Source organism: Leucoraja erinacea, chromosome 17 (assembly GCF_028641065.1).
Source record: "Leucoraja erinacea ecotype New England chromosome 17, Leri_hhj_1, whole genome shotgun sequence".
Lineage (NCBI taxonomy): Eukaryota > Metazoa > Chordata > Chondrichthyes > Rajiformes > Rajidae > Leucoraja > Leucoraja erinaceus.
The window spans coordinates 31,468,664-31,482,128 of record NC_073393.1 but is presented as its reverse complement, the minus strand read 5'-3'; the positions used below and the strand labels follow the sequence as shown (position 1 = coordinate 31,482,128).

The 13,465-nt window shown below is 43.5% G+C and overlaps 1 protein-coding gene across 1 annotated transcript in view; it reads left to right on the top strand.

The window, feature by feature from the left end:
- The first annotated feature begins 1,039 nt into the window (after window positions 1-1,039).
- The window catches only part of wfdc1 (WAP four-disulfide core domain 1), a 35,607-nt gene continuing 23,181 nt past the window's right edge, over window positions 1,040-13,465 (top strand). Inside the window, exons 1-2 of the mRNA XM_055648923.1 lie at window positions 1,040-1,205; window positions 2,070-2,217. Coding sequence (XP_055504898.1) covers window positions 2,086-2,217 — 132 coding nt within the window. The 5' untranslated portion in view covers window positions 1,040-1,205; window positions 2,070-2,085. The remainder of the gene's footprint in view (window positions 1,206-2,069; window positions 2,218-13,465) is intronic.

Genomic DNA, 13,465 nt, shown 5'->3' with positions numbered 1-13,465 from the left:
AATGGATGGTTACCAACCCTCCCAAACCTTCCTGGTTGAGATGTAAACATTTGATGCTTTGATTTTTCATATATATTTGACTTTCATATACGGTGTTGAATTAGCTTAATTGAGACATCATGGTTGGGAGGGATTGGTTGGGCTGACTGGTCTGTTGCAGTGCCGTATGACTCTATGACTCTAATAACTGCTGAGGTTATTTTGTTAATTTGACAGCACTCCTCAGTCTGCAACTGGGGGTAGGAAATAAAAGTAACCTTCAGGTTGCCAGCTGGAAACAATCATCAAATTGCCAACAAATATCTGTCAAAATGTTAGTGAGCTTTACTTCCTAATAGATGCTGATAATCTTTCTTAGCTAAGAGACTGTTGACAACTGTTCATCAGTCAATGAGTTGCTTGTGGGTAAGTTGCCAAGGCTCACAGACTAAAGCAAAACTACAAACAAAACTAAAGATGTACACAAAGTGCTGGAGTAACTCAGCGGGTCAGGCAGCATCTGTGGAGAAAAGGAATAGGTAATGTTTTGTGTCTGAGTCCTTCATCAGACTGGAAGATAGGGAAGGCCAGGTGAAGAAGGGATCCGACCCAGAACGTCACCTAATCCTTTTCTCCAGAGATGCTGCCTGACCCGCTGAGTTACTCCAGCATTTTTGTATCTATTTTCGGTATAAACCAGCATAAATGAAGAAAAGTCTCAACCCGAAACGTTACTTCCTTCTACCCAGAGGTGTTGCCTGTCCCTCTGAGTTACTCCAGCATTTTGTGTCTTTCTTCAGTGTAAACCAGCATCTGCAGTTCCTTTCTACATGAATCTGCAGTTCCTCAGTTAGAGAGCAGAGGGGGAAAAAATCTCAAGAAAGGTTTTTCTCAGCTTTTATCTCCGAGCAAGGGGTATTTTTGTCAGAAATGCAGGAGTGAATAACTGCACATGTCCTTAAACCTAATCTGTTAATTACAACAGAGAGGTCCGCGGCTGTGAGCGACAGTGGAATTATCCAATCGCACCGACTCTGTCATGGGCTAACGCTGTCATTATAAGCAGCCATTAAAACAGATTCATATTTCCCCCAGACATGGGGTGACCGGCTAACAGCCATTTTCGCATGATACAGTATGCAATGATACAGGAGCAACACCAAAACCTTGGCGGTTGACTGAGACACATTGAACCCACAGGATACCCACTCGCCATCTACAAGCTGGTAAACAATCAGTGGCTTTGACCTGTTGGGGGTTTAATGTGAAACTTCGGTTCAGCGACTCCTTGGGATGTTTCAAAAGAGATTGGAGCGGGAGTAAATGATAAGATTATTCGGGGATAGACTATGCCAAACTTTCACGGCTGCCACGGGCTTAATATTTGAGTCTGGAATAAACCTTGTGCTGGCGATTTGTAAACTGAATTCTCATTACATAAAGAGTTTCCTTACAGTGAATAAGCCAAATGCAAAATCGGATTGGACAAAACTGCTCGATAGAAAGCAAACTCTTGTACACAGACGCGGCGGGGCAGCTGCTATTCCTATTTAACCCGATTTTCAGCCTCCCATCGTAAATGTTAACGTTGGTCGACTTTGGATCCCCGATTGCCGCATTTTATCCCCCAGAAGTTGCTATTTGGGATGTAAGCATTTGATGCTTTGCTTATTGTTGTATATATTTGACTTAAGCTTACAGATGCTCTGTTGAAAAGGGGTTTATTATTCCCATCTTCCAGCTGTGTGTGTTTTTTTATGTATTCTGGTCAGCTGCTTATTTTAAACAGCTGTGGGCTCCGGGGCAGAACGAGGGCAGTTGATCTGGTCGCTCCAGCCAAGCAGGCAGTCGGTGCGTGAGGACAAACAGCCAGATGTTAACAGACTCAAAATATTTGGCTAATATTGGGGCAGTGGCAGCTGGTGCGTGCGAGGGGAGGGCGTGGAGAAGTCGCTTTCGCCAGCAACCCTTCATTTCGCTTCACTCGCTGCCCCAGCAACCCTTTTGCAGGCTCGCCCGCTGAACTCTCTCTCTCTCCCCCTCTCTATCTCTATCACTATCACTAATTCCCTCCTTTACCGCCATTCTAGAAGCGGAGGGGAAACCATGGATCACGGTAAAAGTTGGCACCTAAATTTTCTACGAGCACCGGCTGCGGTTCTGCTTTGCTTTCTGGCGCTACGGCCCCTTTCGGTGGTAACCAAGAGTCTCCGAGTGAAAGCAGGAGATAAACACGACGTGAGTATGTTTTTTACCCCCTCTCATTGCAAAAGGAAATACGGAAATGCAAAAGTGATAGAAGAAGCAAGGACCAGAGTGTAATCTGTAGCACACGCTGCCCGGTTGGAATCTGGAGATGGATTCATGTTGTTGGTGTTTTAAGGTCTTTTATTAACAGTGGGTCCAAACCAGCTCTCGTCCCATCCCCAGGGCCGGGCGTAGTCGCAATAGTAGAAGTACAACAGTAGACACCTTTTCAGCCAGAGAGTTGTGAATCTGTGATATTCTCTGCCAGACAAGGCAATGGAGGCCAATTCACTGGATGTATTCAAGACAGAGTTGGATATAGCTCTTCGGGCTGACGGAATCAAGGGATATGGTGAGAAACCAGAACGGGATACTGATTCGGGATGACCAGCTATTATCATATTGAATGGCGGTGCTGGCTCGAAGGGCCGAATGACCTACTCCTGCACCTATTTTCTATGTTTCTAAGTGTTACACAACGGGGCGGGGGGTCTTGCAAATGGGTTGTTTACTGTGAGTCAGTAGTTTTAAACCTTTCACTTTATGAAAACATCCGTGGGCACCGATATTGCAGACAGAACCAGAGACGAGAGGGTGGGCTCCACTTGACACGCACTGATTGGAATGCAACGCAAGTTTCTCCACTTTGATGGCAAGAACAGGAAGGCAGATTATCATCTGAATAGTCTGAAGAAGGGTCTCGACCCGAAACGTCACCTATTCCTTTGCTGCATAGATACTGCCTCACCCGCTGAGTTTCTCCAGCATTTTTATCTACCTTCGATTTTTCCAGCATCTGCAGTTCCTTCTTAAACAATATCGGAATGGTGTCAGATTAGAAGAAGGGGCGGTGCAACTAAGCCTGTGTGTGTGTGTGTGTGCATCTGTCACTGAAAGTAACCATACAGGTACAACAGGCAGTGAAGAAAGCTAATGGCATATTGGCCTTCATTGCGAGAGGATTTGAGTTTCGGAGCAAGGAGGTCCTACTGCAGTTGTACAGGGCCCTGGTGAGACCGCACTTGGAATATTATGTGCAGTTTTGGTCTCCTAATTTGAGGAAAGATATTATTGCTATTGGGGCAGTGCAGGTTAGGTTCACCAGGTTAATTCCTGGGATGGCGGAACTGACATGTGATGAAAGAAGGGGTCAACTGGGCTTGTATTCACTGGAATTTAGAAGGATAAGAGGGAATCTTATAGAAACATATACCATTCTTAAAGGACTGGACAGGCTAGGTGCAATAAAAAATGTTTCCGTTGTTGGGGGAGTCCAGAACCAGGGGTCACAGTTTAAGAATAAGGGGTAGGCCATTTAGGACCGAGTTGAGGAAAAAGTTCTTCACCCAGAGAGTTGAGAATCTGTGGAATTCTCTGCTATAGAAGGCAGTGGAGGCCAATTCACTGGATGTTTTCAAGAGATAGTTAGATTTAGCTCTTTGGGCTAAAGGAATCAAGTGATATGGACAAAAAGCAGGAACAGGGTACTGATATTAGATGATCAGCCATGATCATATTGAAGGGCAATGCTGGCTTAAAGAGCCGAATGGCCTATTCCTGCACCCAATTTTTTCCATATTTCTAAGGCAAATCTTTGCATTGTTGTTGTTGTTGTGATTCACCCCTCGCTGACAGCGGGGAGCGGCGGTTAACGCTTCACACACTCAATAAATGTAGCTGACCTATTTGTTCTTCTGGAAGATGGAGATGCTAGGAACCGCAGAAGCTGGAATCTTGAGTAAAAACCACTGTTTTTTTTTCTACAAAGCGGCAAAGATGTGGCATAGGGCAAGGGGGCACCGTTGCGCTGCGGTAGAGTTGCTGCCCTATAGCGCCAGAGACCCGGGTTTGATCCTGACTACGGGTGTTGTCTGTACATTCTCCCTGTGACCGCGTGGGGTTTCTCAGCGTGGTCCGATTTCCACCCACACACCAAAGATGTGCAGGTTTGTCGATTAATTGGCTTCTGAAAAAAAAAAGTCAATTGTCCTTTGTGTGTTGGAGGGGTACTAGTGTACGGGATGATCGCTGGTCGGTACGGACTCGGTGGGCAGAAGGGCCTGCTTCTGCGCTGTATCTCTAAAGTCTAGAAGTAAAGTGTGCGTGACTGCCCCACATGGGGCTGGGAGCTGTATTGAGTTGTCTCAGTGAGTGCAGGAAAAGTTTGTAAATTGGGCCGAGAAGCAGGCAATGAATGGGAGGTGAATGCGTTTAATGGTTGTAAGGGTTTAAACATCCTTTAAATGATGTGCTGCTCCTGTCCTTCGGCCAAGTCCTTCACGGGACTTCAGTTCCCGAGGAATGTGCACAGCTATTCTAACGAGCTAATAAAACTTGCAGCGCCAATAGCGCCTGTATTTGTTCAGAGCAATAAATCAACGTGTCCATTGTTTAGGCTAATTTGAGATTTTCACTTCAAATCTGAATAATCTCGGCAGATGCTTTGTGAATCAATTTGCCAATTCGTTATCTGAGCCACTTCACAGATTAATGACTAAATAGATGTGATCTTACTGATGACCATCCTTCTGCAACGAACCACATCCCAGCAACGGATTATGTGCTCACTACAAAACACTTGGAGATCGCTGGTACTCGTGAGCTATCTGTGGAATGTTGGCCAGCCTTTTGGAGTTCTCTGATACGAGGCTTGCATTTAGTTTTCGAACTGTTTCAACTTGTGTGAATTCTAACTTTGCTGGCAAGCGATACGATCTTTTTGGAAACATTACGAGGAGTAGATTCGGGCAATACTCCTCAAGGTCAGAATGCAAAGAATGAACAGAAACTCAATGCCAATTGTGCGAAAAGGATGAGATTTTGCTGGGATAATTCAGTCGGTCAGTGTAACGTTGGTAGGCACTGGTGAGAAGTGACACACTTCTAGATGCGGTACCTAGTGTAGTTTAACACCCTCAATGTCACTCCTCCATGGTCTACTCTAGCAGGGTGGGATCTACCCTTTCGGTTTTATTTTCAATTCCTGACCAGTCAACAGGCAGAGGATCTCCAACAATGACCGTGGGCACAAAATGCTGGAGTAGCTAAGAGGGACAGGCAGTATTTCTGGAGAGAAGGAATGGGTGAGGTTTTGGGTCGAGACCCTTCTACATTATTATTACCTTTTCCATCTCTTGGACCATTCATAAGGCTCTATCCATTGGAATTTCTTCGCTAAGACCCCCTACCACCTCCCCACCTCCCCCCCCCACTTCCACTTTCTCTCTCAGTCTCATGGTAACATGGCCCTGGAAACATCTCTCTGTCCAACTTTGCTCAACTTTTCCTCACCTGTTCTGTCGCTCCCCAGTGACCCGGTATCAAATATTTCAAGGAAGTATCTTGGACATATTTTACAATAACAGCTCGCATTTAAATAGTGCCTGGAAATGGAAGTTTGGAAATTATATAATAATTATGGTGCGTGGGCAGAAACTGCCAGATTCTTATTAAAAAAACATTAATTCAGTCTGAAGAAGGGTCCCGTCCTGAAACACCGTCCAGTCCCTCCACGGATGCTGCCCGACCCGCAGAGTTCCTCCAGCACTCTGTGAGTTTGGTCAATAAATGTTTAGATTTATTTTTCCATAGCCCTTCCCAGTCCAATAGCAGGAAGCAAATGATTAGGAAAATAATTTTATTAACTGCTGTGGACCTTCAAATTAACTGCTAAAGAATAATGATTTTTCAGTTCTGAACATGGTTTGGCGTACTGATCACTTCGAACAAAAAATGATTTATTTTTGACAAAGTTGCTCTCAGTGCCTCAAATTATTATAAACTGGAATACCATCCCATGTACTGTTAACGTTGAGATGGCCTGACAATCTTGGCAGCTGCTATTGCTAATTCCATACTGCTTTAGTAACAGTCTTGTACTCTCAGTGGGGGAGCGTCCTGCACATGTTTAACTGGCTGTGTGGCATTGAAAAAGTAGAATGATAATCTTTGTCCTCCTCACTGCATTACTGCTATTGGTGGCAGATTTTAATGAGGAGTCTCATCCATTGCCAACCCATATTGGAACGTCCTGGGTAGTAACCCGGCCAATTTTCTGGCAGTGGATGAGACTTTGAGTGTTGTGTTCAGTTCTGGGCACCATGTTATAAGAAAGATGTTGTCAAGCAGGAAAGGGTACAAAGAATATTTACGAGGATGCTGCCAGGACTTGAGGGTCTGAGCTATAGGGAGAGGTTGGGTTGGCTGGGACTCTATTCCTTGCAGCACAGGAGAAAGAGGGGTGATTTAATAGAGGTGTATAACATCATGAGAGGAATAGATGGGAAGATGCACAGTGTCTTTTGTCCAGAGTATGCAAATTGAGGACCAGAGGACGTAGGTTTAAGGTGAAGGGGAAAAGATTGAACAGAAATCTGAGGGGTAACTTTTTCAAACAAAGGGTGGTGGGTGTATGGAACAAGCTGCCAGAGGAAGTAGTTGAGGCACGGAATATCCCAACAGTTAAGAAAAAGTTGGACGGGTACATGGATAGGACAGGTTTGGAGGGGTATGGACCAAACACGGGCAGGTGGGACCAGTGTAGTTGGGACATGTTGGCTGGTGTAGGTAATTTAGGCTGAAGGGCTTGTTTCCATGCTGTATCACTATGGCTTCTGCCTGTGGACATTTAGAAACTTGACTAATAAATCTTCATGAACACGATTTGCCGATCTGACAAGGATTTAGATGAGCCCTTCTTGCTGGAGGTTCTGTAAACTGGAAGAAGACACCATGCTGTAGGAAAGATGCCATTAAGCTGGAAAATGTGCGGGGAAGATTTAAGAGGTTGTTGCCAGGACACAAGGGCCTGAATTGTAAGGAGAGAATGGGCAGGCTAAGATTGTATTCCTTGGAATGCAAGAGGCTGAGGAATGATCTTATGTAAGTGTGATCTTATAAAATAATGAGAGGAATCGATAGGATGAATGCACAGTCTTTTCCCTAGAGTAGACAAATCAAGAAGTAGAGGGCATAGGTTTAAGGTGAGATGAGAATGATTTAATAGGAACCCGAGGGACACATTTTTCACAAGTGTGGTGGGTATATGGATTGCCAGTTGAGGCAGGTGCAATAATAACATTTAAAATACATTTGGTCAGGCACATGGATTAGGAAAGGTTCAGAGATATATGGAGCAAACGTGAGCAAATGGTATTGGCTTGATAGGGCATCTTGGTCGGCAAGGGCTTGTGCCATGTTGTATGACTGTGATTCTAAGGTATCTTAATTGTAAACCTATCCACTCTCACAGACTATGAATGATAACAGTAAAAGTGTTGTTTTTTTTAAACCTTAGCCCCACTTTCCTACATAATGCCTGATCTCCATAATATGTTGAAAATATTGTAATCTCAATATTCAACCTATTGAGTTTATGAGTTTCCACAACCCTCTTTGAGCTATCCATTGATATAGTTTTTAAACATCAATTTCTGCTGCATGCCACTCTTCACATTGAGAATGACCTGGCTATTTCTACTCTGACTTTTGTACTTTAACCATCCCTCAATCTACGCCATTATATTACACCTAGTACTATGCCCCTAATTTAATAACCACTTCTTGTGTAACATCTTATTACAGGGCTTTGAAAGACCACATGCAGTGCATCAATACTGTGGGTCAGACACCATCTGGGGAGGGAATGGATAAGTGACATTTTCAGGTCAGGGCCCTTTAGACTAGTTGGAGCAGGGGGGAGAAATCTGGAAACCTTTACCAGCGTTCTCTCCCCTACTCCAATCAGCCTGAAGAAATGCCCTAACACTTCCCAGGTGCTGACTGACCTGTTGAGTTACACCTGCATTTTGTGTTTTGCTCAGGATTCCTGCATCTACAGTTTACAGGATCTGCACTGCATCAATTGGCTCATTCTTGTCTTTCCTGCCAAATTCAAGCTCACAAACCTCCAACTCCAACTGATTTGTTGAACACAAATTTCCTTTCATAAGGGCAGTACGGTGGCGTAGTGGTAGAGACTTGGGCTCGATCTTGACCGGGTGCTGTCTCTACGGAGTTAGCACATTCTCCCTGTGACTGGGTAGGCTTTTTCTGGGTTTTCTGGTTTTCTTCCACATTCCAAAGACATACAGTTTTGTAGATTAATTGGTTTCGATAAAATTGTAAATTGTCCTTTGTGTGTAGGATAGTGCTAGTTTGCGGGGTGATTGCTGGTTGGTGCGGGCTCGGTGGACCGAAGGGTCTGTACCGCGCTGTATCTCTAAAGCCTAGTCTAATCCATGTGAACTCTATCCAATCTTATTATCATTATTCAAGTGCCCTGTTGCTACTTCCCTGATACAAATTCCAGTAGCTTCCCTTTTGATGATAAGTGAAGTGGTCCATGGCTCCATTTTCTCTCTCCCATCTTTCTTAAACAGTGAGGTTATAATTGGCACCTTTCAATCCACGTAAACCAATATAGAATATGTGGAATTGTGGAAGATGACAACCAGCACATTCACCATCATTGCTATCACAGTCAAAACCATCATGTGAAAACCAATAGATCCCCATTCATTTCTCCAGTGCTTATTATGCCTTACCAGTGTCTTACTTGTGACTTTGATCTCTTCTTTCACTCATAGTTCTCCTATTTCCAGGATGTTTTCATGGTTTATTCATTCATTTTTGTTTGATTTCCCTAAATTTTTCTTTATCCGTGGCATAATTAATCTCGATCGATAAGGGATTCCCATTACTTTTCCTCCTTTTTAACTGTTTCTGCAGAAGCTGTTGGTGTTTTATCTTTATGTTTCTCACTTGCTAATATTTGGGGTTTTTTTTAACCTGTCCTTTCTTTATCAATGTCTGTGTCTGTCTTGGCTAACAATCTCTGTACAGATAGTACCCTTAGTCAAGATCAAACCTGGTTCTCTGGCTCTGAAAGGCAGTACCTCCATCTCTATGCTACTGTGCCGCCCTTTGGAATGAGAAAACATTTATACGCAAGTCTGACAATTATGGCCTTTAAAATATTGAACTATCTGTCGTTGCATAGTGAAGCAGCAACAAAACTTAGCAGGATTGGTTTAGTTTAGTTTAGTTTTCTCAGCCCTTTGATAGATTAGAAAATTGTGCTTCAGTTTCTATGTCAGAGCTGGGACAAAATTATAGACCAGCTAATAAGCAGACTTAAAGTGAAAGTTCAAAGAGTCATAGTTAAAGTTTTTATTGTTGGCTGCAAATTGCCAAGTAACCCATAAGATGGGATTGAACGCACATTAAAAAGCAGCAATGTTGAATTACAGAGGTCTTAATTGAGTAACAGAGATCAAAGCGCAGAGTCCCTCAGAGGTGTAATTTGTCTGGTTTATTTCCTTTCCAAAAAGAGAACTATGTTGCATCATCTATGTTATGCTGAAACCTTCAATTGTTCAAATTGCTGTTTCAAAATAGATAGTAACCCGTCCTTAAAATATTTTAAAGTACGAAATACAGTGCAGTAACAGTTTGAAAGTGCTCTTTTACTTCTTTATCATGCATTGAAAGCAGATCTCCTAATAAAGACCAAGGTCAAAGGAGATGAAACCTTAAGCAAAGACTTTATATTTAAAACGCCTGTTCTTAAATGTACTGCGAGTTGCAATTTTCTATTGTTGCAATTTACTTGGTTGGTAGATTTCGTGGGTTGCTCCTTCTGCACACAAAATAACCAGTTGCGATTAGATTTAAAAGGGCAAGGGAAATACAGACACCTTGTAATCAGCGTGAAAGGAGGCCAAGAAACTGACATTAATGATGTGCTGCAGACACAACCCAGTATACACCCAGAAGCACAGTCAATAAGGAGCAGAAAATTGGCCATGTGTAGCGCTTTCTGGGGGTTAATTACCAGAATTTTCCACCCACTCTTCACTATTTTGTGGTTGAACTAGATGGATAGGGATGGAAAACGGATCAAGACTATAGACCATCGAGATAGATTGAGGAAACGGGTCCTTCGACCCACCGAGTCCGCGCCAATAGCGCTATCCTACCCACTAGGGACAATTTACAATTTTTACCAAAGCCAATTAGCCTACAAACCTGGAATGTGGGAGGAAACCGGAGCGCCTGGAGAAAACCTTTGTGGTCACGTGAGAAAATGCAAACTCCGTACAGACAGGACCCATAGTCAGGATCAAATCTGTGTCTCTGGCGCTGCAACACAGGAACTTTCCTGCTGTGCCACTTCTTCTGAGTGTCTGTATTTTTATGGTATGACATAAAATAAGCATATGCATGTATGACCACATCTGTGGAGTGATATTCAAGTTATGGAATTACATCATCTTCTATTACTTATGCCAGAGTGGCTTGGGAACAGGGCCAGCTTTTTGCACCCAGATATCCAGTGTGGTTCTTGTGATGCAGAAAAAGGTTGGAGAGATTGATTGCACTGACTTAGGTGCTGTTTTAATTACCAGCTTGGACTGTTTCCTCTAGAGCGTGGGAGGCTGAGGAGGGACCTGATAGAAATATGTAATACAATGAGAGGCATAGATAGGGTAAACAGACGGAGCCTTTCTCCCTGGGTGGAAATGTTAAAGATTAGAGGTGAGTGGGGCATAATTTAAAGGAGATGTGCGTGTTGCCTTTTACACAGAGAGTGGTGGGTGTTTGGAACCTGCTGCCAGGGTTGGTGGTGGAGCCAGATACAACAGTGGGTTTCAGATAGGCACATGGATTATGCAGAGAGTGGATGGATATGGATCATGTGCAGGCAGAGGTGATTAGTTTAACCAGACATCATGAGTATAGCGACATGAACATTGTGGACTGAAGGGCCTGTTCCTGTGTTTCACTGTTCTATGTTCTGAGTTCATAAAGTAAAAACGATAGCCAGCAGTGCCCAGCGACTGATGATGTTGCTAGCCAGTAATTACAGGTCCATTGCAGGTCCATTACAGGCACCCTTGGTTCCAGAGCCTTTCTGGATTATCCGTTTTGCCAGACCAACAGAGGTCATGGCCTCCGAGAGGAGTCCAACGGTGCTTGAACGGTCCACCTAGGGGCCGAGATACCGGCCCGCAAATTCAGCCTTGGGAGTCGGCTATGGGAACCAATCCTCCGGCTCTGGCCTGGAGTTCAAGCTCAAGTACATCACACTTTGCAAGTCATGTCAATCCCAATGAGTTTGCAGAATGAACAGTACTGAAACTAGATGAAACTTCAGACTCTGTGAGGCTTGCGTGAGGGCTGCAGTCGTGTGTCTTGTGGAGGAGCAGGCTTGTACTTAGTTTTGCTATACTCCATGTTTAAAATATTAGGCAAAGTTTAAAATCCATCAATTTAATCCGTCCATGCAGTTGTACAGGGTCTTGGTGAGACCACACTTGGAGTATTGCGTACAGTTTTGGTCTCCTAATCTGAGGAAATACATTCTTGCCATAGAGGGAGTACAGAGTAGGTTCACCAGACTGATTCCTGGGATAGCAGGACTTTCATATGAAGAAAAACTGGATAGACTCGGCTTGTACACGTTAGAATTTAGAAGATTGAGGGGGGGGATCTTATAGAAACTTACAAAATTCTTAAGGGGTTGGACAGGCTAGATGCAGGAAGATTATTCCCGATGTTGGGGAAGTCCAGAACTAGGGGTCATCGTTTAAGGATAAGAGGGAAGTCTTTTAGGACCGAGATGAGAAAATCATTTTTTACACAGAGAGTGGTGAATCTGTGGAATTCTCTGCCACAGAAGGTAGTTGAGGCCAGTTCATTGGCTATATTTAAGAGGGTGTTAGATGTGGCCCTTGTGGCTAAAGGGATCAGGGGGTATGGAGAGAAGGCAGGGATCGGATACTGAGTTGGATGATCAGCCATTATCATATTGAATGGCGGTGCAGGTTCGAAGGGCCGAATGGCCTACTCCTGCACCTCTTTTCTATGTTTCTATGTTAACGTGCAGTTCTCATTTGACAGCATCTCCGATAGGTTCACTATTGTTTTTGACAGCAAATCAGGTCTATTAAATATTTACCTTTCCTATTTAGGTTATTTTGGAAGAGTAAGTATTAGACAAATGAGAGAATGGCATAATGCATTCTTAAGAGATGATAGAGATGCTTGATAATCCTATCATAATTATTACTGATTAACTGTCAATGAATGAATAGAATAACAACAATTTATTTCTGGAACTCCGCATATTATAATATCTGTAACAAATTATGGATAATGATGATTCAGAGTGTAGGAGGGAGAGCGATCGTCTGATTAAATGGTGCCGGAATAACAACCTTGCTCTCAATGTCAATAAAGCCAAGGAATTCACTATTGACTTTGGAAGAGGAAGGCCAAACATCCACAAACCTGTCGTGGAGGCACGGTGGCTCAGCAGTAGAGTTGCTGTCTTACAGCGCCAGAGACCCGGGTTTGATCCTGACTACGGGTGCTGTCTGTACGGAGTTTGTATGGGTTTCCTCTGGGTGCTCCGGTTTCCACCCGCTCTCTAAAGACATACATGTTCGTAGGTTAATTGGCTTCAGTAAAGATTGTAAATTGTCCCTAGTGTGCAGGAAAGGGCTATTGTATGGGGACGCTGGTCAGTGTGGACTTGGTGGGTCAAAGGGCCTGTTTCCGCTCTGTATCTCTAAACTAAGCTAAACTGTCTTATTCCGCGGGTCGGTGGTAGAGAGAGTCAACAACTTGAAGTTCTTTGCCGTGCATTAGTCTGAAGACATATCCTGCATCCAGCACATTGATGCAATCATAAAGAAAGCCCTTCAATGCCTCAACTTGTTTAGAAGATTGAGGATATTTGGTATGTCCTCAAATACTCTCTTGAAACACTACAGGTGTACGGTATAGAGCATATTCACTGGTTGCATCATAGTCTGGTTTGTCAACTCAAACACCCAGAAACGAAGGAGATTACAAAATGTGGTGGACACTACCCAGTTCATCCATTGAAGAGATCTACAGAAGATACTCTGAAAGGCAATCAATATCATCATGGAGCCACACCACTCTGGACACTCATTTCATTTCTGCCATCAGGAAGAAAGTATAGCAGTCTGAGAATGGGAACGTCCAGGTTCAGAAACAGCTTCTTCCCAAACAACTATAAGGCTATTGAACACGAAGAACTGTAACTAAGCTCCAAACATCCTGGGATGCACAGTGGACTTTGGGCTTTGTTTAATTTTGGCAGTATGTCGGCTTTTTTATTAATTGAATGTTTTTGTTTGTTTATTGTGTTATCTATTGAGTACAGTGTTTACAAACCCGTAGTGATGTTGCTGCAAGTAAGAATTTC